General features: G+C 37.0%; 1 protein-coding gene across 1 annotated transcript in view; it reads left to right on the top strand.

Moving 5' to 3' along the window:
- The window catches only part of FAR1 (fatty acyl-CoA reductase 1), a 67,461-nt gene that overhangs the window by 14,651 nt on the left and 26,770 nt on the right, over positions 1-26,040 (top strand). Inside the window, exons 2-3 of the mRNA XM_066251008.1 lie at positions 13,173-13,368; positions 20,586-20,761. Coding sequence (XP_066107105.1) covers positions 13,180-13,368; positions 20,586-20,761 — 365 coding nt within the window. The 5' untranslated portion in view covers positions 13,173-13,179. The remainder of the gene's footprint in view (positions 1-13,172; positions 13,369-20,585; positions 20,762-26,040) is intronic.

The following is a 26,040-nucleotide window of genomic DNA, read 5'->3' on the forward strand; positions in this document are numbered from 1 at the left end:
TCCTTGAATTTAGGTGGTCTTTTGAATCATTTGTAACCAACAGAATGTGGCAGAAGTGTATGACTTTCAAAGTGGGGTCAGAAAAGAAAAGACTTTCATAGCTTCTACCTAGCTCACTAGAATATTGGTTTTGAAATGTTGAGCAGCTTTGTAGGCAGTCTAGCCTGAGATCGTCATGCTGCAGGGGAAACCATAAACTACCTCATGTGGAGAGAACATCCAAAGAGGATCTAGGATCAGGAGCTAGAAATTGTTCCACTAAAAATGCTTAATCCATCCCATCTCAAGTTCTAACTTACAGATACTGTGAGAGAGAATAAAATGATGATTATTATTTTTTTAAGTGAGAGAAGGGGAGATAGTGAGACAGACTCCCGCATGCCCCCGACCAGGATCCACCTGGCAAACCCTGTCTGGGGCTGATGCCTGAATCAGCTGAGCTTTTTTAGCGCCTATGAGCTATCCTCAGTGCCCAAGGCTGATGCTCAACCAATTGAGCCACTGGCTTTGGGAGGGGTAAAGGGAGAGGGAGGAGAAGAAAAACAGGTGTTCACTTCTCTCGTGTGCCATGACTGGGAATCGAACCCTGGATTTCCATATGCTGGATGGGCTGATGCTCTATCCACTGAGCCAACTGCCCAGGGCCAATTATTGTTTTAAGACACTGAGTTTTAGAGTGATTTTGATACATAGAAAAAGATAATTGGAACATTTCTTTTTTGAATCTGTTGTTATATACTGAGGTATTACAGTATACAGATATACAGTCAAGTATACACCCCATTGATTTGTTCTGGCATCTGAACATTCACATTATTTTGATCTACCTTTTTATATAAACTTTTTTCAATCATTCTTTCCTGCACCCATTTGGAAAAGTCATTCCATATTAAGTATTTAGTAAGAGGGCACTTTGGTTACTGAAACTGTCATGTGTGTTGGAAAATGTCCATGATGAATTTACAGTGGCATGAGAGCAAATGCATCTTCTCTAGAAGGCCTTTTGCTCTGCCTTTTAGTTCCTATGATATTTGGCCTTCTGTTAGTTCCCTAGGGCTGCTATAACAAGGTACCACTAAGTGGGTAGTTAAAAACAACAGATACTTACTGTTTCACAGTTCTGGAGGCTAGAAGTAAAAAGTCCATGCTCTCTCTGAAACCTGTAAAAGAATCCTTCCTTTTCTCTTCCTACCTTTTTTTGTTGGCAAATTTGGCGTTCCTTGGCCTGTAGCTACATAACTCTAATATCTGCCTCCAGTATGTGCTTTTGTTGTCACATGGAGTTCTCCCTGTGTATCTCTGTATCTTCACATGACCCTCTTATAAGGGCACCTAATCTAGTGTGACATAATTTACCTTAACTAATTACATATTTAAAACCCCTATTTTCAATTAAGGTCATATTCTGAGGTACTAGGTCTTAGGATTTCAATGTATCTTTTTAGGGGGAGCACAGTTCAATCCATAAGAGACCTTAAGGGGAGATTGGTATAATGATGTTTTGGCCATTTATACATTTTTATTCCAGATTAGATGTGAATGAGGTTTTTAATTAGTGCTCTGTTCTCCTCATGTTAAGTCCCCCTTCCCTCCAGCATACTTACATAATACACATAAAATTTGATAGTTTTAAACTGTTTAGACTTGTTGACCCCACTGAGAATCTGGTAAAGCAGTGGATTCTTCCCCTAAGGTGGAGATGTGTGCATGGGTGTGCATATTTGTACACTTAACATACCTACAAACTATTTTCTTTTTTTTTTTTTAATTATAATTTTATTTTTTTAATGGGGCGACATCAATAAATCAGGTTACATATATTCAAAGATCAACAAGTCCAGGTTATCTTGTCTTTCAATTATGTTGCATACCCATCACCCAAAGTCAGATTTTCCTCTGTCACCTTCTATCTAGTTTTCTTTGTGCCCCTCCCCCTCCCCCTTTCCCTCTCCCTTTCCCCCCTCTCCCCGTAACCACCACACTCTTATCAATGTCTCTTAGTTTCACTTTTATGTCCCACCTACATATGGAATAATGCAGTTCCTGGTTTTTTCTGATTTACTTATTTCACTTCGTATAATGTTATCAAGATCCCACCATTTTGCTGTAAATGATCCGATGTCATCATTTCTTATGGCTGAGTAGTATTCCATACTGTATATGTGCCACATCTTCTTTATCCAGTCGTCTATTGACGGGCTTTTTGGTTGTTTCCATGTCCTGGCCACTGTGAACAATGCTGCAATGAACATGGGGCTGCATGTGTCTTTACGTATCAATGTTTCTGAGTTTTTGGGGTATATACCCAGTAGAGGGATTGCTGGGTCATAAGGTAGTTCTATTTTCAGTTTTTTGAGGAACCACCATACTTTCTTCCATAATGGTTGTACTACTTTACATTCCCACCAACAGTGTATGAGGGTTCCTTTTTCTCCACAGCCTCTCCAACATTTGCTATTACCTGTCTTGTTAATAATAGCTAATCTAACAGGTGTGAGGTGGTATCTCATTGCAGTACAAACTATTTTCAATGAAACTTGAACATGTTCTTGGACACATACACACTTGTTCAGGAACTTCTGGATTAGACAGGTACTAATATCCATATATCCATTGTTTAGAGATACCTAATCCCCATTTCCCTTTCAGTGGAAAAGCATATAAAAGGGGAGGGGAAAAGGAGGAATCGGATCTATATCTATATCCATGTATGTGTGTGTGTGTGTGTGTGTGTGTGTGTATGTGTGTTTCTGTAGGATGATGTGGCAGCATGTGCGCATGCGCAGATGATGATGTAACACCGTGTATACAGTGGAGCAGCCCACGGCCATGCCAGTCGAGATGTGGACGATAGAGGAATGTTCAGTGTGATCTTTGGCTTGCTAAATTCGAGTCTGTGACCAAAGTGCAACGTGAATAACAGCGTGTTTATAATGAAGCGCCACCACATAGGAATAACATTACTTGGTGGGATAAGCAGTTGAAGGAAACCGGCAGTTTGGTGGAGAAACCCCTTTCTGGTAGGCCATCAGTCAGTGACGAAGTCTGTAGAGGCTATACGGGATAGCTACCTAAGGAGTCCTAAAAAATCTATGCGTGAGCCCACATTGAACAGCACTGAATAGATATGAAACTGGGAGAGTTTTCCTTTTATTTGGTGGAGATTTCACATTTCTATTGTTTTATGTTACTTTCCTGTGACCGGTCAAAAGTGCACCATGACTTTATGGACACTGTGTATCAATAATTCCTCCGTGGTCACTAATTCAGTGTAGTTTTCTGGGGAATTTTCATATTTATATGACATTTACCATGTACTTATCTCTATTTCTACCCCATCTTTCATATATAATCTTTGTAAATATATATTTATAATTTATAAGGTTGTAAATAACATACTTTTCTATAAAGAATAATAATCTAGATTATTTTAGACCTGTATAAGAGTATATAAACAGACCTTTATATCTTGCCAGAGTGTTGGGTTAGCTTTTGTCCTTTTTAAATTCTGGGTTTTTACTTATTTTTTAAATTATTATTATATTGTTTTTTTTTAACAGAGTAGTCTAGGATTTTTGGGTTTTTTTTTGTATTTTTCTGAAATTGGAAACTGGGAGGCAGTCAGACTCCCGCATGCGCCCGACCGGGATCCACCCAGCATGCCCACCAGGGGTTGATGCTCTGCCCATCTGGGCCATTGCTTTGTTGCAACCAGAGCCATTCTAGCGCCTGAGGCAGAGGCCACAGAGCCATCCTCAGCGCCTGGGCCAACTTTGCTCCAGTGGAGTCTTGGCTGCGGGAGGGGAAGTGAGAGACAGAGAGGAAGGAGAGGGGGAGGAGTGGAGAAGCAGATGAGCGCTTCTCCTGTGTGCCCTGGCCGGGAATTGAACCCGGGACTCCTGCACACCAGGCCGACGCTCTACCACTGAGCCAACCGGCCAGGGCCTAGTCTAGGGTTTTTGAGTCAGTGACAGAATTGTATTCTGTGCTCTTCACTGTAGACTTTTCTCTAAAATAATATTGGTCAAGCCTCACCCATGAATATCTTAATGGGCTTTCCTTTGAAAATGCACATTTTTTTTACACACCTTGGAAAGGCTGTATAGATCAGGTCTTCAATTTGCATCTAGCATATTTGTTGGTTCGTTTTTGAAGCTATTATATCAAACAAGTATTTACTGTCCATTTTACAATGATATGCACAGTAACTCTAGTAATACTAAAATCACAGGCAATGAATTTTTAGATTGTACTGGTTGCCTATTGATGGCCTTCTCACTTGTTCATTTTTTGAATATGGAATGCTGGGAATCATTATTTAGAAAGCAGTTGACAAATTATGTCCTGCAAATTGTCTTCCTATTCTTGTGAATTTTTATTGAAATACAGCCATAACCATTCAGTTACTTACAGTCCATTGCTGATTTTGTGCCTCACATGGCAGAATTACGTAGTTGTTACTAAGATTTTATTGTCCACAAAGCTGAAAATATTTACTACCTAACCCTTTGCAGAAATTTTTGCCAACTTTTGGGTTAGAACATTTTGGAATTCTTCCCTTTTAAGGCTATTTGAATTTTTTTTTAACCTTTTTAGTCATGGATCTAAGGAATATTAAAAGACTCTTTAGCTGAACTTTCTATCTATTCCTTGAATTTCTTTCAGTACTCACCAAGTGGTCCTGCAGCTTAGAGATTCAGGATAATGAGACAAAACAGCATTAGATGTGGCTGTGCTAAACATAGAAGAATTTCTCCTCATTGGGAATCAATCGGTGACTCTCAATGAAAAGATAGGTGAAATATTTTATTCTTTATCCATTTGCCCTTTGTACTGGTCTCCATTGGTAGGTTTTAACTTTGGGTTTGTTTGCATGCTTGAGGCACAGAGGAAACTTTTTTTAATAGGAAGACAACTAAATGGACCTACAGCTGTAGGTCAGGGTAGTCAACCTTTTTATACCTACCGCCCACTTTTGTATCTCTGTTAGTAGTAAAATTTTCTAACACCCACTGGTTCCACAGTAATGGTGACTTATAAAGTAGGGAAGTAACTTTACTTTATAAAATTTATAAAGCAGAATTACAGCAAGTTAAAGCATATAATAATAATTACTTACCAAGTACTTTATGTCGGATTTTTGCTGTTTGGCAGAATAAATCTTTATAAAACAATTTACTATAGTTAAATCTGTCTTTTTATTTATACTTTGATTGCTCTACTACCCCCCACCATGAAAGCTGGAACGCCCACTAGTGGACAGTAGGGACTAGTTTGACTACCACTGCTGTAGGTGGTGGAAATTTTTAGCAGCTGAAATACGAAACTAAGTGTGGCCTTGGCTGGTTGGGTCCGTGGTAGAGCGTCAGCCTGGTGTGTGGTTGTTCTGAGGTTCTGAGTTTGATTCCTGGTCAGGGCACACAGTAGAAGCGACCATCTGCATCTCAACGTGCTCCCCCCCCCATCTCTACCTCCTTCCCCCATCCTTTTCTGCAGCCATGGCTAAATTGGTTCTAGTGTATCGGCCCTGGGTGCTGAGGATGGCTCAATGGAGCCTCTTCCTCAGTTGTTATAAATGGTTCGGTTGAGAGCATGGCCCCAGATGGGCAGACTATTGTCTCTAGATGGGGGTTGCCAGGTAGACCCCGGTCAGGGAGCATGTGGGAGGGAGTCTGTCTCTCTATTTCCCCTCCTCTCACTTGGAAAAAGAAGAAAAAAGTTGCTATTTGTTAGGTTTTGCGTTTTTGTTCAAAGATATACTGGTACAGAAAAAAACATACAGGAAGAGCAAGTCTAGACTTCACTGTATAATTGCATTTGGTAGTTCTGCTTAGTGAACATGTTGAACATAGGGGATCTCTCAGGAGGAGCCTCTGATGTCCAGATCAACCTTATCTTGAGGGGGAATGAATTTCTCACATTCCATTTAGGAAATCCAGCTTGTTCAAGTCCTGTTCATCAACAGTTTCATAGTCATCATCTGGTTTTTAATCTAATAGATTTTTCATCTAGTAAAGAAATAGAGTGAAAAATTTTAAGTAATAAAGATTAGCAGGAGACAATGCTGGTCTTTTATTTTCACTTTAAAAAGATTTGTCCTTTTCCCCCCTCAATAACAGATGAAAATGAGTTTGTAAATTATAAGAAGACAAAAGGAAGTGGAGGCTGGCTAATTGAGGGGAACATTTGGTTTTTTAAATATTTTTTTTGATATCGTCTGATTTTTCTATTTTACAAGAATATTGGTTTTTAAAAATGTGTAATACATACACATTGTATATAATTTCTTTTTTTTTTGTATTTTTCTGAAGTTGGAAACGGGGAGGCAGTCAGACTCCCGCATGCGCCCGACCAGGATCCATCCGGCACGCCCACCAGGGGGTGATGCTCTAACCATCTGGGGTGTCACTCTGTTGCAACTAGAGCCATTCTAGCGCCTGAGGCAGAGGCCATGGAGCCATCCTCAGTGCCTGGGCAACTTTGCTCCAATGGAGCCTTGGCTGCGGGAGGGGAGGAGAGAGACAAAGAGGAAGGAGAGGGGGAGGGGTGGAGAAGCAGATGGGCGCTTCTCCTGTGTGCCCTGGCCGGGAATTGAACCCTGGACTCCTGCACGCCAGGCTGACGCTCTACCACTGTGCCAACCGGCCAGGGCCACATTGTACATAATTTAACAGTGTATAAGGGGATATATAACAAAGAGTAACTAACTACCCCTCAGCTCTGTTCTCCAGTTACCCACTTCTCTTAGAGGCAACCATCATTACCAGTATTTTTGGCTTTTTTGTGTTAGTGTGTGAGAAATTACATATTTATAGGCATATGACTACTTTTTTAAAATCTCTTTTCCATTAAAGGTGGTATTGTATCATATTTTGGCTTTTAAAATTTTTTGTGAATGCTATTTCATAACAATATATGTTAAACCACCTCATTTTTTTAGTAGAGTATACCATTATAGGACTATTCTAGTTTGTTGGCCCAATCTCCTAGAGGTGGATACTTAGGTTTTCAGGCTTTTGCTATCAGTGTTGCAGTGAACACACTATTTTGTTTGTACATATGAAAGATCAGCTTCAGGATAATTTTTTTAGAAATAGAATTGCAGGGTCAGAGGTAAAGGGCATTTAAAATTTGATAGATGTTGCCAGACCCCCTAACCCCATCTCCATAGAGGTTGTACTAATTTATAGGCCTACCAGCAATATAATAGTCTCTCTTATACATGTATCAATTTTTTTGGTCTTTGTAGGTCTCATTAAGTGAAAAAATGAATCTTGTCATTTTAATTTTCATTTTACTGAATGAATCAGGTTGAGCATCTTTACCAATGATTAAGAGCCATTTGTATTTTTTTCTGTTTACTTTCCATTTATGCCTTTTGCCCATTAATTAATTAATTGTTGGTCTTTTTTTTTTTTTAGATTGCAAGTGCTCTTTATATGTTTACAAGAATTAGTCTTATTTGATATATACTTCCTTTTCTGGCAAATTGTAGCATTTTGGAACATTGCATTTTATGTTGGAGATCATAGGTATGTAATATAAAGGGTTGTGTGTGTGTATGAAAAGTAGAGGAATATTAAAGATATTTTCTGACATTTTCTTTATTCCTTTTCATTTGTTAAGTAAAGCAGATTATTACAGATTGTTAAGTAGTCTTGGCACTCAGTAAGCTGGGCCTCAGTATGAGCCAACAGTGGGTGGTGGTCTAGTAGACTCTTAACTAGTCCGTGACCTATTGTATCAGTCTGTGTTTTAAAGTCTCCCGGTCTTTTATGTGAACATTAAAGTTAGGGAAGTGCTAGTAGAGGATTCACCTGACCTGAATGACTGTGGCTTCCCAAAGACAGTATGTAGAGGACTATTTGTGCGAGGGCTGAGGGCTCATGAACTTGGTTCTAAATTAGACTGCCAAAAATATTTGAGGTATGAGTTTTGTGTCTGGAGGAACTAGAGACAGGGGTCTATAGATATGGCTTTATCACTAGAGTGTTTCATTTCCATAGGGTTCCCAAAGGTACAGAATTTATTTGGGTTTAAACAGAATTTCTAAGTAGAGGCTTTAGGTTTAGGGACAGGTTCTGGGGAGAAGGAACTGGTGAGAGTTAGGCAGATTATGAGGAAGGAGTTCAGCCAGGAGAAATAGCATTCAAGTCAGTGATTCAGGTTCAGTGGGGAAATGGTATTAATCTAGGAACTGGGACAGAAACTCAGGATCTTGGTCTAGGCCAGAGGTATACAATTTTTTTCTGTAGAGGACCAGACAGTAAATATTTTAGACATTGTGGGTCATAAAATCTCTCTTGTGACTGCTCAACTCTGATGTTGTAGTATAAAGTGGAAAGGGTTCCCAGACTGAATTCTAAAGCATATGTGGTGGCTCCCTGCACCTGCAAGCAATACGAAAAGGTAGCAGAATGTCTAAGAATTCAACTCAGTTCTGACACTACCTGCCTGGAGACAGCATCAGATTCCCCAGATAAAGGGCTCAGTCCCACAAGACTGCTCTCTACTTTGAATAAGCCCATTATAAGCCTAGGTTGTTACCTGTGCTTCTGACCTACCAACTACAAATTTGATGTTCCAGTGATCCCTTCAAGTCAAGATGCAAATTGTAAGTGCAGGTTGTTACCTGTACTTCTGTCTGAATGGCTGTAAATGAGAGGTTCCCACCACCCCCTCCTTGGGTTCAATTAATTTGTTAGAAGGCTCACAGAACTCAAGAAAGCCCATTTACTCACTAGCTTACTGATTCATTACAAAGTATATTAAAGGGTACAAATCATCAGCCAGATGAAGAGATGCACAGGGTGAGGCCCCAAACAGAGGAATTTCTGTCCTTGTGGAGCTTGAGGCCCAGTATAGTGGCCCAAGGAAGAGTTCTAGTTCCCCAATGTGGAAGCTCTTCCAAAGGGGGCAAGGAGCTGTCCTTTTGGGTTTTTATGGAGGCTTCATTATGTAGTCATGTTTGACTAAGTCATTGGCCAACCATAAACCCCTCCTCCCAGGGTTTCAGGGGGTGAGGCTCTAACCAAATGGTTGGCTCCTATTGGCAACCAGTCTCCACCCTTGGTGGGGTCCAAAAGTCACCTCATTCACATAACTGGGTGACACCTATTTTATTTGCTTCTTCACTTAGGAAATTCCAAGGGTTTTAGGAACTGTGAACCAGGAATAGGGCCAAAGACCAAATACATTTTTTAAATTATAAATTATAGTATCTAGAAAGCAAATGTGGATAACCCCAAGGCTCTGTGTGCTTGTGCTCCAATAAAATTTTATTTAGTAAAATGGAAAAGGAGAGATTTGGCTTGGGCAATAGTTTGTTACCCTCTGATCTAGACTCACACTATGGGAATAGGGAAAATAACCTGCAGTTTTTTAGTAGCCTTAAAACTGATCAGCTCTATAACAGGTCATGAGTTCAGGCAGTAGATTATTATGTCTCTCACACTGCTTGTGAAATCAGGTTTTGTAAACCTCTGCCAGGTCTTTCCCCCTAGTGCAGTGACTGGGTGGGGTTCAGATTGATGTTCTTTATTACCCGAGCTGGACAGGTACTAGGCTGTAATGGTTAGGTCAAAAGACTATTTATTATATAATCCTGTTGTGTTAGTCTTTCCATTCTACCTTGAAAATGGGTTAGGTAGTGTTTCCTCAAAGTTTGGTTTTCAATAGCCTGCCTTAAGGTAACTGTGATTCTTAAATTTGGAACTGGCTCTTATAGAACTGTTTAAAACAGATGGTGAGTTCTAGGAAGTGCATTCAAAACAAAAAACAAAACAAAACAAACCCTACCTTTTAATGATGTAGGAAAGAGCATTTTAAAAAGAAACTTTTCTTTGAAGTCTTATACAAAGAAGTTCATAAGTACATTATCATAAAGTGAACTCACTCATATAATTTAATCAGAGTTAGGTCAAGAAGTAGAAAATATTAGAGCCCCAGGAGACCTCCTTATTGTCCCACTCCTCCACCCCAGAGGTAACTACGATTATAACTTCTAACACCTGGATTTATTTGCTTTTATTTGAAAGTTATAATGGAATCACACTAGATGTGTTTTTGCATCTGGGTTCTTTGGCTATAATTTGAGAACTCTTCCAGTTTCATTGCTGTATGGAAATTTTCTGATAAAATATGCCATTATTTATTCATTTTACCTTTGATGGATATTTGAATTTTTTCCACTTTTAGAATGTTACAAATAATACCTCTATGAATCTTCTTGTTCTTCACATCTTTCAGTGTTCCTTAGTAAATATTGCCAAACAGTTTTCCAAAGTGACTGTACCTATTTCCACTGGACTAGCAGTACTGGGAGGGCTCCAGATCTCTACCACCATCTACAAGTTTGAGAACCCCCAGGGTAGAGGGATTACCTGGATATATTGCTCTTAGTAAAGCTGTGCTGAGAGTATAGCATGATTTCCTACTTTAGGAAGCATTCCAAGGCTTGCTAACCCTTATTTCAGCTAGTTAGGTATGGCTCACCAATTGTGGCAAGCCCTCGTAAATTTAATTTAAGCCTACAATCATTAATTTCATTGTCAAAATTAAAAAATGGATATATGTGCATGTGAATATAGCAATATATATAAATATATATATTCAGAGATAAGATAGCTATTAGTCTTACTTTGGTAATACATTTTTTTTCCTAGTCTAATAATTATACTCATAAGCAATTGATTCCAGAAAAAAAGGACCATTAAAGATTTTTAGACTGCAATATTACAGATCAGACTGACTACCTAGAGATCATACTGAAAATCACTGCCAAAGAAATAAGGGGAAGAGGAATAAGGAAATGTAATTATGTGCCCAGTCTTTTGTGTGTTTTTACTCTTAGTCCTCACAAATCTGTATTGTGAGGGGGGAAGGAAGGTGAGTGTGTTATCTACATTTTAGAGCTGAAGAAAACAAGTGAGTTTACCACCAAGATAAATGTCTGTTGTGAACAGTGCTGCTATATACATTCATGTACATGTATATACATGCACATGTACTGTACTTGTTTGAGTTCCTGTTTGCGGTTCTTTTTGGGTATAAACCGAGCAGTTGAATTGCAAGGTCACATGATAATTGTTTTTAACTTTTTGAGAAACCACAGCAGCTGAACCATTTTACATTCTCATCAGTGATGTCGCCTGGTTCCAATTTTTCTATGTCCTCGTCAGCACTTGCTATTTTCCATAATATCTTGGTGTTTTGGATGATATTATAGGTGGTATAGTATATTTTTAACTTCATTTTCTGTGTGTGCTAGTGTACAGAAATAATTTATTTCCTATGTAAATCTTGTATCGAGTGACCTGAAATTCACTTGATAATTCTAATTGTGTATTTATTGGATTTTCTATGTACTTTTCAATTTCTGATTTCCAAGTGCTATCTTATTTTTTGTTCCTTTTTTTATAGTAGTTATTTTATGTATGCAATATTCTGGTGAATGGCTTGGAAGATATTTATTAGAACTTAAAGTCTCTTTAAATTTTTCATTACCTTAGTTTCCTTTGTGGTTGATTTCTTTTTGCTTTTCAGTTTGGTCTTTCTTATTTTGTAAGTATTTCATAGCTATATGATGGTCTTTGGTTGTCCATTAATATTTACAAAGGACTAAGATGGTAGCTGACATTGGCTTCCTCTCAGTGTTTTGAGGTCTGGTTTTCCAAAAGAATTTTTCTCCAAATGGGACTACTGATTAAGAGCTCTGCATGAGTTTAAGGGCCGGTAGCAGCCAGTTAGGCTGGGGACCAAAAACTTATTCTGGGCCTCCAGTGCTATGAAGACTTTTTATTTTTGGTTGTTTTTATTTCCTTTCTCCTGATCCCCCCCCCTCCCCATGTCCAGTTTTGGATGTTTGGAACAACCTCAGGCTCAGCCCTACTTCTCTTTTATCCCTAGCACCCCCATTCTGAATGCTGTACTCTGCAGAACAAAGTTTATACAGGAAGTAAGACTGTTATGAGTGACTCTGCTGTTCTGTGCAATCCTTTAATTTGTTTTTTCCTTAATTCAGCTTCTTTTACTGACTTTGGTGTTTTCTATTTAGGGGGTTGGGACAGGTTTTGCCTTCCTATAATCCTTGACAATGCTTGTTTTGCTTGGGTTATTTCTTCTGCTGTGGCTTCTTTATCCAATTAGTCTCATCTGTTTCTTTTAGAAATTCTCCCGCTCTTCCCCTTCCTTTCCCTCCCTTCCCCTCCCCTCCCCCTTCCCTTCTGTTTGTTGATGAGCTATTTCTTAGAGTGCCATGAATTTATTCTTCTTGTAATTATGAAAAATTTGGACATAAAACACATGTATCTACTCCACAGCTTAAATAAAACATAAATACAATTGAAATTGAAGCTCCTGATTCTTTTCTCTGATTGTATTGTACTCCCTCTCATGCATCTATTAATATTGTTGTATTTCTAAATAATAAAGGCCATTGTTTTACATGTGTTTGAGCTTTGCATAGTGACATACTGCATGAATCCTTCTGCATCTTGTTTTTTTCCATTTATCATGGTTCTTTCTTTGTTCATTCTCTTAGAACGCTATCTTTTCTGCTATTTCAGTGGAATTTGGGTAAGCAGGATAAGTCAGCCCATGTATTTCTAGTATGGCTTTTTAAAAAGGGAGATTGAAGCACCTTTTGGATATATTGTCACTATGGACGTGTAGGAGAAAGGACTTGGTATTACTTCTTGTTTCAACTGGTGATGAAAGGTGAATATGACACCTCACCATGTTATACAAGCTAGGCAATTGAGTCTTGCCGCTGACCTCTATTTGGTGTTATAAATCCTTTTGGAGACAGAGAGACACCATTCATTCGTGTTTAGGGTTTAACTGAGGTTTAAATGAAGATTTGAGTTCTTATTGCTAGAAGGACATATTATAGACCATTGGGTACAAACTGTACTAAAGAAACCCAGGCCCAGAGAAGGTAAGTGACTTGTCGGAGGTAATCCAGGGGGAAAACACAGGCTTAGAAGCCGTTGTTGCAGTTCCTTATTTTCCACCTTACTGCAGTGAGCCAGAGGTTAAGTCTCCTTTTGTTAACATTCAACTTTGATTTTTTTCCTGTCCTTTAAAATATTTATTTGAATGCCAAGAGATTTTAGTATATAAGAATGAACATAAATCTTTGAATTGATGCTTTATTTGTTGTGTTTCCTTAGGATCAGAATGGTTTCAATCCCAGAATACTATGAAGGCAAGAATGTTCTCCTCACTGGAGCTACTGGTTTCCTAGGGAAGGTACTTCTGGAAAAGTTGCTGAGGTCTTGTCCTAAGGTGAATTTAGTGTATGTTTTGGTGAGGCATAAAGCTGGACAGACACCCCAAGAACGAGTGGAAGAAATCATTAGTGGCAAGGTAAGTGTGGAAAGTAATCATTTGGAAGAGAGAAAAAAGTGGATATATGTGTGTATATTTCTTCAGTATCCTTAAAAAATTATTGAAATGTACCCTACAGAAGGGCAAAATTATATAACAAGTGCTGATTGCTGTCTACAGCAGTACGAGAGGGTAGCAAAGTCACATATTCTGTTAATAAATAGAACATGATGACAGAGGGGTCAAATAGAATACAAGAATACGTCATACATTTTGAAGTTTTAGAAAAATATGGGGATGGGCAAAAGTAGGTTTACAGTTGTGAGTACATGAAACAGATTATTTTTATTTGTTGATAATTGTATTATTTTCCAAACCAACAACTGTAAGCCTACTTTTGCCCATCCCTGTATTGCTAAGGAAAAGTGAAAATGAGCTGGGGTAAAATTATTTCCTGAGCATAAGCTTTTGAAATCTCTCAAAATGAATGAAATTATCTGACATTCATTTGTAGTAAGTTTAATGTATTTAACTATATAATTTTTTTAGTTATTGGGTAGGTATGTGGTACCTTTTAACCTTCTATGAACTATTTTTAAAAACAAAAGCAAAACCAGAGACCTCTGAATCTGAGTAAAAAAATTGCTGAAAAGTGTCAAAAGATATGATGATTAGATTAACAGCTCTGTAGAGTGAATAAAATAATTTATCAGACATGAATTTTTTCCAGTCTGTTTTGATCTTTTAGTAGAAATCCATACAATAGTTAATAGTGGTGAACATTTACTCAGTACTTACCTTGTGCCAGGAACTGTGTGCAGAGCACCTCACGTGTATTTAATTATCACAATAACTCTTTAAAGTAAGTCTGGTGTTGTTCTAATTTATAAGGTCATATAGTTTGTGAGTGTTTGAGCCAATGTCTGAACTCGTGTCAGTTGACCCAGAACTCATGCTTGGATAGGGACAGATGTTGATAGGTCCCATTTTACAAATATGGACAGTGAGTCTCAAGAGTTAATAATTTTAAGATTATGTAGCTGATAGATGTTGGAAATAATACAGATGACTTGATAGCAAATCTCTATTATTTTTCCATTTTCTAACATTACTTCCCCAATAGAAAAAGTAAGGGAAAGGTGGTGGAGAGCTCTGTAGTACAATAGGAGAAGCAGTCTTTAAAGTTGCATAGCTTACTAGTTGCAAGAGTTGTAGCTGGTACACTGCGTGAAAGTAGCTTAATTTCCTGAAGCTAATGGCATTTGGTACCCAAGTTGACAAAAATTAGAGGAGAAGATGTCAAAGAGCAGAAAAGAAGAGTGTGAAGGGTAGAGAATAACAGAGGTAACACAGCAGGCAGGTATTAGAGTCAGATTATGGGTTAGGGCAATAAGGGGGAGCATATCTCCTAGGAGTGATAAAGTGTGATAACAGAAGAACAGTTATGAGAAAAAATACTCAGTGAAACCTGTATGGAAGTTTGGGGTTGTTTAAATATAATTTTTTAATTGTCCTAACATCACAGCATTATAATAAAATGCAATAACTGACACTAACATGGTGACTTAGGATGAATTAAAAGGCTAAACTATATTTAGAATGTTTTCTTTACCGAGGTATTTATTGTTTGGGAATGATTTCCATTCAAATATAATTTTGGTTCCGAAAGATGAACTTCACTTATATGTGGAGCATCCATATATTTCTTCTTTATATTTTTCCCCCTCATAAAGAGGTCATCTTAGACCCACACGGTTTTAACAATGTGGTATAAATGAATAATTTTTTCTTTTAAAAATTAATTATATGATACTATTAATGTAAAGTTAAAGAATAAAAATAATATTTACATTTGTATACACTCTTTATTCATTCAATTTTTTCTCCACACAAAATCTTTAGTTCTTTCTTCTACTGGAGAAACTAATTTTCTTTGAATTACTTTTTAAAAAAATCTACTGCCCTGGCTGGATAGCTCAGTTGGTTAGATTATCATTTTTAAGCACAGAGGTTGCCAGTTCGATCCCTGATCAGGGCACATACAGGAACAGATTGATGTTCCTGTCTCTCTCACTCGCTCCCTTCCTCTCTCTCTCTAAAAAAAGAAAAAAATTAAAAACTCTATTTTTTTGAGAGTTACTTAGTGATAGTATAACTCATCTAGCTAGTTACACTTTTGTAATGTTCTTCCCATTTCCTCAAACACTCATGCACTTGTGTTCTTCTCTCCAGCTGCAATGGTGTATGGATTCCTGCTGTGTACTAGGGGCTCTTCTGGTTACTAGAGATAAGAGCAGTGAACAAAATAAAGTTCCAGGATTTGGAGAATTTACATTCTAGTTAGGGAGACAAGTTAACATTCATAACGTGCAGTAGAATATGTGCTGTAAAGAAAAGTAAAGCAATAAAGAGGATTGAAAGAGATGAAGGTGTCCCTTTAGATCCGATCGATGGTCAGAAAAGTTCTCTGAGGTGACATTTGGGCAGAGACCTGAATGCAGTAAAGAAGAATACATGGGAATGTGGAGCAGGAGTGTTCAAGGCAGAGGAAATGACAAAGGCTATGAGATGGGCAATGCTTGCTTGATAGGTGGGAAAAGCATCGAAACAAGCTGTGATTTTTCTTTTACTGGGACCTGTAGATTGCATGTAGAGTACATATTAAGTGCTAGGGTATTCCCTACCAACATTTCTCCTCTTCAGGTGAGTTTTCTGCCTCCTAAAATACAATAAAATTGTTAGTTTATTCTTTTAAGATTTTGCTTATTGGACATAAGTAATATTTATTTTTGACAAATAAATATTTATACTTACACATGAGAACATTGTTGCTGTTATTAACTTTGAACTCAAAGAACTAGCAGATGAAGGTTCTAGGTACTTATTTTAAAAGTAAGATGAGAGTTAATATTTCAGTTATTACCAGCAAAAACAGAATAACTGTTTGAAGAATTTGCTATCTTAGTATGGTAGGTACAAAGTTCACTTTCAGTGATTTCCCCCAAGAAGATGGATAGAGCTCTGTTCCCTATGATTTTAAAGTGAAAACTATTTTGTAAACTAGTATAAGGACATCTTTTAAGAACATGATATAATTTATAGCTTATATTTCAGGGACTTTTAATTACAACTTCTTAAGAAAAATATTTGAATTGGTAGATTGACTGCTTTGTAATGCAGATTGATATCGTTACTTTATGACTATAGTTTTTCATATCTGCCAAATAGGTTGAAAGATTCTGTTTATTAAAGGTAGTGTAATTCTTAAAATTTTAGGTTTCTGGACTCTTTTACACTCTTAAAAATTATTGCGGCATTCAAAGAGGTTTTATTTTGTGAGGTTTTGCTTAAATATCAATGATACTTATCACAGTAGAAATTAAAACAAAATTTTAAAGTAAAGAATATACAAGCATATATTCTATTAGTCCTAAGAGTGATGATGTCCTCACATATGTAGCCTTTGGAAAATTCCTCTCCACTTGTGAGAGAATAAAAGTAAAAAATGCAAATAATGTCTTAGTGTTAGTATGAAAATAGTTTAGACTTTGTGAATTACCTAAAATAGTCTTGGGGACTCCTAGGATCCTTAGAACACACTAGAGCACTTCTGCTGATTGAGTATACACTATTGCTTAGATAATTTGGAGACAGCCTGCTGGTACATTCTATGGGTATACCTTGTAGGGGCAAATATTCATACTTTAAGAAAAAAATGACTTTTATAGACATCCAAAATTAGTTTGAACCTAAACTTGGACATAAAGGATTCAGAGAATGAAGTTGGGGTCAGAAACAAGTTACTAGAATACTCTGCGCTCACATTGGATGCAGGTAAGGAATCTGACTCTGGAGGCAGATCCCCAAAAGGCATTTTGATTATAGTATTTATTCTTACTCATTTTTTTTATTTTTCAGAAAACATTTGTTGTGCCTACTTAGTGGTAAGCACTTGACTTGGTGTAGAGAGTTAAATTCAGGGATAAATAAGAGTCCCTATCTTAAAGGAGCCTATAGTCTAGCAGGGGTATTCAACCTTTTTATACGTACCGCCCACTTTTGTATCTCTGTTAGTAGTAAAATTTTCTAACTGCCCAATGGTTCCACAGTAATAGTGATTTATAAAATAGGGAAGAACTTTACTTTATAAAATTTATAAAGCAGAGTTACAGCAAGTTAAAGCATATAGTAATAATTACTTAGCAAGTACTTTATGTTGGATTTTCACTAAGTTTGGCAGAATAAATCTTTATAAAACAACATTATAGTTAAATCTATCTTTTTATTTATACTTTGGTTGCTCTGCTACCACCCTCCATGAGAGCTGGAACGCCCACTAGTGGGCGGTAGGGACCAGGTTGACTACCACTGGTCTAGAGAGTGTTTAACAGGAAGGAGGAAAGGAAGAGTGTAGAAGTATCAAGAGAGATTGGATAGGAACAGTTATTGAAGCTTTGTCTTGGTTGAAATTGAGGACCTGAGTATAATGTGAAAGATTGGGGCCTCTCCTCCGGTGTCTCCAGGACAGTGCTTCTATGCTTTTCCTCCATAGTAAGTCTAATTTGTAAAAAAAATTGAGTATCTTCTACTTAAAGCCTAACATTTCATTGAACTTTTTTGGTTTAGCCTAAACATGTGGCCCTTATTTTCTATATAAAAATACATTGTTTCCAAATATTTGTCTAAATGAAATATTTCACTAGAATATACTATAAATTATGCTATTTTTCTTATGCATCTGATTTTCATCTAGTACATCCTTCCACTTAATCCTAGGGCCACTTATTCTCCATTATGTATTAGCATTGCTGGTGAATTAGTAAAGTGAGTCATTTTTATGTCAAGTAGCAGTGAATGCACATATAAAGTTAGAAAGAAACTTATAGGTAAGCCTACAGTGATTTTGAAACAGGAATAAAGAGCTTAGGCAAAGAGCATATACCATAGTCAGACATTGTCTTATAGTAGGAGGTCCTCAATTTCGACACTGTAGACATTTTGGGCCAGATAATTTTTGTTATGGGAAGCTGTTATGTTCATTATAGGGTGACAGCAGCATTCCTGGTCTCTACCCATTAAATTCCAGCTACTTTATTCTCTCTCCCTCCCCGTTGTAACAACCATAAATGTCTCCAGACATCACCAAATGTTCCCTAGGGTCACAAATGGTACCAAGTTGAGAATCACTGATTTATAGGAATGTCTTTGGGAAAAGAAACTATTGGATGGTGAGAATTAAATTAAAATAGTTGACCATGAAATAAATGCTGGAAGGGGAATATATTAAAGAGGACATCAGTGAACTTAATAAAGTAGGAACTAATTGAGGTACCAGTGGGGGAAATGGTATTACTGAATAAAGAGATACTGGCCAGAGAAGGGAAGAGTACTAAATACGTTATGTAACTTGTGAAGCAGCATAATCATGTCTTGATGGAGATACCTAATGTGAAGGGGAATTAAATTAAAGGTCATTGGCAATCTGGGAGAATGAAAAAATGTGGAATAAAGTGTGTATTGGGCCCTGGCTGGTTGGCTCAGTGTTAGCGCATCAGCCTGTCATGTGGATGTCCCGGGTTTGTTTTCTGGTCAGGGCACACAGGAGAAGCAACCTTCTTCCTTCCTTCCTTCCTTCCTTCCTTCCTTCCTTCCTTCCTTCCTTCCTTCCTTCCTTCCTTCCTTCCTTCCTTCCTTCCTTCCTTCCTTCCTCCCTCCCTCCCTCCCTCCCTCCCTCCCTCCCTCCCTCCCTCCCTCCCTCCCTTCCTCCCTTCCTCCCTCTCCCCCTCCCCCCTCCCCCTCCTCCTCCTCCTCCTCCTTCTCCCCCTCCCCCCAGAGCCATGGCTCTATTGGTTCAAACACATTGGCCCTGGAGCACTGAGGATGGCTCCATCAAGCCTCTTCCTCAGGCGCTAAAAAATAACTCCGTTGCGAGCATGGCCCTAGATGGGCAGGCAGAGTGTAGGCCCCAGATGGGGGTTGCTGGGTGGATCCTGGTCAGGGTGCATGTGGGAGTCTGTCTCTCTATATTCCCTCCTCACTTGGAAAAGAAGAAGGGAAAAAAGTATGTATTTAAGATGTTAAAAGTACTTTTCTGGTCATTCCTCGGATTCTTTTTTCTCTGCTTGCCCTTTAAATATTGATACTCTTCAAAGTTTGGTTCTAGGCCTTGATCTCTTTTTATTAGACCCAGGTAGATGATTACTCAGCACTGTCCATTTTATGTTAGAGGAATGGTTGTCCTTTCAATTAGATTTGGAAGAAGCTCATGTAATCTGGACCTGGGGTACCCATCATTACTGCTACGTGGGTGACCATCTACTCCCAGGGCTACTTGTGTGTGATTAGTAAAATCTTTTATCAGTCTGGCTCTCCTGTGAACTCTAGACCCATGGAGCCAGTTGGTCTTCTGAGTTGCCACATAGGTGCTTTACATACAACAGTCACAAAATGGTTTTTGAAAAGCCTTCAAAACTTGTATCTTTGTAACTGTACTTCTTTCACTTCCAGTGTTTTCCTTCTTATGAATTTATTCCCATAAATTATCTTGTCTGTGTCTTGCCAAGCACTCTGCTGTTTAGTTATAATAGATATGGTCTCTGTCCTCATGGAGTTTATATTCCTTATCTCTCATATCCAGTCATTGACCGAGTCTTACTGAATTATTTTTAATTTCCCAAATACATTAATTCTCTCACTTGTAAGTGGTTATAACATGCTACTTCTTCTGCCTGGAAGACTGTTCTAATACTTTATAATCTCAGGTCTTTCCCAAATTTGGTTAGTTATTTCTCCTGTGCAATCCCATAGTACTGTAATATTACCCCTATTTTATTAATTATAACCTTATATTTTAATTGTTTATTTGTTGAGTTTTTCCTTGCAAATTAAAGTCTAGATTTTAGAAATCTGAATGATCATTTTAAATGTCCTGATTGTATTGCTCAAGTCTATTCTGAGAGATAATCTAATCTAATCGACAAAGGCATGGACAGTTCAGATTTAACTATGCGAACTATCAGCTTGCATCATGGGCAAGTTACTTAACCTCCCTAATTTCTCAGATTCCTCATCTATGAAATGTGGACAATAATGTGGGCCTCATAAGGTGTTTTCTATAACCCCTATTAGAAAAGCACCTTAAGATTTGCATAGTGGAAGTTTTAAAAACGGTGATACTCATTGGGGAAGAGGGAGATGATAATGGGTTTTAGAAAGTTGCAAAATGCTGCCCTAAACTATTTTTTCTCCTTTGATAGCTCTTTGACAGATTGAGAGATGAAAATCCAGATTTTAGGGAGAAAATTGTAGCAATCAACAGTGAACTTACCCAACCTAAGCTGGCCCTTAGTGAAGAAGATAAAGAGATCATCTTAGATTCTACCAATATTATATTCCACTGTGCAGCTACAATAAGATTTAATGAAAATTTAAGGTAAGTCAAGGAATTTATCTGACATTTGAACTTCAGCATGGTTAAAAGATCTAATTTGAATTCTATGTTTCTGACAAGTTTTGAAAGTAATACGAAACTCACTTGTAGCTTTCAGTGTCCTACACTGTGTAAAAAGAATTTTCTTTCTGTTATTAGTTTAAATAACATTGGATAGCTACTGTATATTTATTAGAAGAAGTAGCCTTACATTTTTCCTGGAACAGGGAAAAGACAAGAAATGGGAGTTACAGAGGAGAAGAAAAGTTCAGTTTGGGTAGGTAGGAGTGCTTGTCTTAACAACTAATAGTATTTCTTTCCTTTGCCCTCCATTCTTTCAAAAGCCTATACCTCACCAGCTTTATTTTTCTGCTTCACATTATTCGTCTGAAAATTTTACAAAATCAGGCTCAAGAGTAAGATAAAACTGTTTATAAATATGATTTATACCTTCTCTATTAAAACTTTAACAGTATTAGGGGCAAGGTACATTGGACATAATTTTAATTTAAAAAATAATTTGGACTTTCTTCAAAATGCCTGTTTCAAGGGAAAAACATTCTAATATTCACTGTTGTGTAAAAAAATTAACAAATATTCATTTCAAATAATGGTGTTTAATTCAGAGCATTCTTTTTGATGATATGTTAAAAAATAGTTTTATAATGTTAATCTAATTGTAAGATCTTATACCAGTTAAATTGGTGCAGACCTCATTAGGTTTCACAATTACTTACTTGAAGGTCTTTTTCTTAAAATGCTTTTTAATTAAATTTTAATTAATTAATTAGTAATTACTCCCCATAATGTCTTTAATGTAGAAGTATAAACCTTAGTCGACATTATATAACATAACAGTTCAGTACCAAAGCACTACGTTGTGTTTTGCCTGTATTCCAGGTGAGGACTCTGTAATAGTTATTTCTGTAATAGTGCTTTTTAGTTTTCAGGATAGTTTCTCACCCATTATTTTATAATATGCTAACATTACCCACTGTAATAGTATGGGCAAATCTATTTTATATTTGAGGAAGCTGACGTAGCATTATGTAATGAAAAGGTGATAAGCTTTGGAATTACATATTTTCATTCTAATCTTGACTTCATTGTTTATTCTCTGATGATAATAATTTATTTACTCTTTAGTTCTTTTTATGCAGCTGTTATATTTTCATGATTAGAAAATGGCAAAAGTATTAGAACTATTGTATAATTACATTTTCATAAAATGTGTCTATATATGTGTATTTATAGACATGTCTTTCAATATTTGACAATTATCTTTGCAGGGTGAAATTATAGGTGAGTTTTTACTATGAAATAGTCACTCTAATGGATATTTCCCCCCACAGTTCTCATTTTTATTATTTTTATTACTTTTTTCATAACTGAAATAAAGAGTTCATACAACCTTAGGAAACTTTTTTTAAGTATACAGATATGAGATAATTGTGGTATGTATAGTTCTCCTTAGAACAGGTAACATTAATTAGGGTGAAACTCATCAAACTTTTATGAGGAGGACCAAAGTGCAAGAGTTTCAGGGTAATTTCTTCTCTCTTTCTGTTCCCCTTTGAAGCAAGGCTACTATTAATGAAAGGGAAATCTCTTATTATTCTTTCCTTTTACTAGAGATCACATAGAAGATGGGGTAGACAGGTGAACAAGAACATTTATTGTTTTTCTCTTCCTTGTCAAGGCATGCATGTTTGCTGACCAAAGCCTCATTACTGAAATTATTGTTTTCTGGGAAGCAATTTTAATGATGATACTACAACATCAGATTTGGGCCAGACATTCTAAAATACTGTAGGTTGGCATATAATAACTACTTACAGAACTATTACTCATTTTAATCACTTTTTAAGTTAACCTATAAATAAAAAAATGCTACATTGTACCCAAGATTTTGGGAAAAATCAAGTTAAACTGCTTATAGATCCTATTTGCAAAGTTCATAGAGTCTAATAAAGGAGATAGAATATGCCTAAATAACCATAACCTAGGATATAAAGTAAAAGAGTTACTGAAAACTATACATGGCTGTGAGTAGGTGTTCAGAAAGTGGAAATAAGTAGTGATGGTTGGGAAAAATCAAGAAACTGTGGAATCCAAGGGCATTGATTCTCAAAATTTAGACTGTATTATGAATCTTAAGAATTTCTGGAAGATGTATTAAAAAGTCAGAATCTTGAACTATACATGCTAAATTTAGATCCTCTAGTTTTGGGGTAATACTCAGCAGTCCTCATTTTTAGCAATTTATTTAGATCATTTTTTATTTTCAATTACAGTTGACATGCATTATCATATTAGTTTAAGGTATACATCCCAGTTATTAGACATTACATAACTAATTGATCATCCCAGTAAATCTTATACCCTTTGACCTTACATAGATATTAGAATATTGTTGACTATATTCTCTATGCTGTACTTTACATCCCCGTGACTGTTCATAACAAACAATTTGTACTTCCTAATCCCTTCACCTTTTTCACCCATCCTCCCAATCCGCTTCCCATCTGGCAACTGTCAAAATGTTCCTTATATCTATAAATCTGTTCTGTTCTGCTTGTTTGTTTATTTTGTTTTTTAGATTCATTGTTGATAGATGTGTGATAAACCCTTTAACATTTCATGTAATACTGGTTTGGTGGTGATGAACTCCTTTAGCTTTTTCTTGTCAGGAAGCTCTTTATCTGTCCTTTGATTCTAAGTGATAGCTTTGCTAGATAGAGTCATCTTGGTTGTAGGTCCTTGCTTTTCAACACTTTGAATATTTCTTGCCAATCTCTGGCCTGCAGGGTTGCGTTGGATTTGATTTAAATTACAGATGTCTGGGTCTTTTCCCTAAGATTAATTTGTTCCTAGATGTCTTTGTCTGTGTCTTCATTAAGTTTTTAAAAATCAGGAATGTTAATGAGGTTTCATCTAGGTAGTATTTTGTCAGAGGTGGGAGAAGGGGAGTAAGAGATTAGAATGGCCTGGGGATCTTTTTAAAAATACAGTTTCACACCTGACCAGTGATGGCATGGTGGATAAAGTATTGACCTGGGATGCTGAGGTCCCAGGTTCCAAACCCTGAGATCGCCAGCTTGAGTGTAGGGTCATTGAAATGAATACCATGGTTGCTGGCTTGAGCAAGCGGTCACTGGTGGCTTGGTTTGAGCACTACCCCCAGGCAGGTATGAGAACCAATCAGTGACCAACTAAAGTGTCACAACTGTGAGTTGATGCTTCTCATCTCTCTCCCTTCCTGTCTCTCTTTCTCTCGCCAAATATAATAAATAATAATAATAATAAAATGCAGTTTCACAGGCTTCACTTCAAACATTAAAAAGTATCTGAAGATGAGGTCCAGCAATTTCTATTTTTAATAAGCTCTCAGGTGTCCTTTATGCTAAATGTGAGATCTCTGGTTTAAAGTCTTAGATGTATTATCAACATAGATTTTGAACAACCGAGCATGTCTGTAGAAGACAAGGAACAAGAAAATTTACTGGCAGCTCAAGTTTTCTTTTTTTAAGTTTCTATATTTGCATTAGTGATGGACAGTAATTATAAAAATGTGTTATTTTCCCCCATCCCTACCCCAAAGCCACTGTTATTTAGTGCATTTATGACTCCTATTAACCAAAACATAATGAGAACATTATTTTTGTTTAGTACTAAATGCTTTTGATCTAACATGTCAGTGTCTTAGCCTGAATTTCAGTGGAGTAGAAATTGGACAATGGTAAAATAGTGATGGTACTAGCCTGGAGTGATACCAAGAGTTACTTACTTTGGCACTCAATGCCTTCAGGTTTGGCTCTCAGGTTCAGTTGGATGGGAAAGGGGATGGATGGCAGGGTAGAACGGCACAGGCGTGTTTCCTCTCTCAAGTTATTCCTTATTTTCAGTGACCCAGAAACTCTGTCACCATCCTCCGGAACCTGTAACAGAATATCCTTTGTGTTCTATTCCAAAAACACTACTGTCTTTACCCCTATTGTTTTGCAAATGCAAAAGAAAATAACACATCGCCTTACAGTCTAGTGAATAGTATCCTCTTCCTAAAATGTCTTTTTTGCCAGATTTCCATTTGAATAGATATCCCTCACAGTTGAGATAAGAAAGAAAAAAAGATACATTCATGATTGTAAGACCCCAACCCAAATACTTCATTTTTAAAAAATTTCCTTCTAATAAGTTTTCATAGGCTCTTGGATACTATTAAGAGAAAAAAATAAGGCACAGGACTTTTTCCTTTCATGAATCATTTCTTGTCCCTGGTGACCCAGAACTTGTTGTCCCGTCCTTAGGAACCTGTAACAGAATATTGTCTCTATGTCTTCCAAAACATTGTTTTGCAAATGTCAACATCAAAGCACTGCTTTACAGTCAGGTGGACCAGATTCTATCTGTGACATATCCTGGGTCCTTAAAAGAACAGCTGGACTTTTCCTTAAGTACTGAAAATGTAGGAATTTTGTTAAGTACCCAAAACTTTTTTTTTAATCATCTTTAAAAATTATTTTTTGATTTATTTATTTTAGCCAGAGAGGAAGAGAGAGAGGGAGAGAGAGAGAGACAGGAACATGTGCCCTGACCAGGGATCGAACCGACAACCTCTGTGCTCTAACCCAGTGGTCCCCAACCTTTTTTGGGCCACGGACCGGTTTAATGTCAGAAAATATTTTCATGGACCGGCCTTTAGGGTGGTACGGATAAATGTATCACGTGACCGAGACAAGCGTCAAGAGTGAGTCTTAGACGGATGTAACAGAGGGAATCTGGTCATTTTTTTAAAATAAAATATCGTTCAGACTTAAGTGTAAATAAAACAAATAATGTAAGTTATTTATTCTTTCTCTGCGGACCAGTACCAAATGGCCCATGGATCGGTACCGATCCGCTGCCTGGGGTTTGGGGACCACTGCTCTGGATGGGGACCCCCAACCAACTGAGCCATCTGGCCAGGGCAAAACTGTTTATTTTTAAAAAAATTTTCTTGTCTGTTTACATAAAATGTAAACATAGAGTTTCAACTTTATACTTATAGAAATAATGTTCCTGTTTCTATTTTTTTCATAGTTATAATTTTTGTAATGTGATGTTATTTCATCATGTTGATAAATATAGCATAATTTAATGTTCATTTAGTATAGCAAATTTGGGAAATTTAAATTTTTTGTTTGAAAAATTCGGGTTAAAACAAGTGTTTCCTCTGAGTTATTTTTAGTTTGTTAACTAGATTAGTAACTATCATTTATATAATTTTTGGTACTTTGTCTTAG

This window comes from Saccopteryx bilineata, chromosome 1, assembly GCF_036850765.1.
Source record: "Saccopteryx bilineata isolate mSacBil1 chromosome 1, mSacBil1_pri_phased_curated, whole genome shotgun sequence".
Taxonomy (NCBI): domain Eukaryota; kingdom Metazoa; phylum Chordata; class Mammalia; order Chiroptera; family Emballonuridae; genus Saccopteryx; species Saccopteryx bilineata.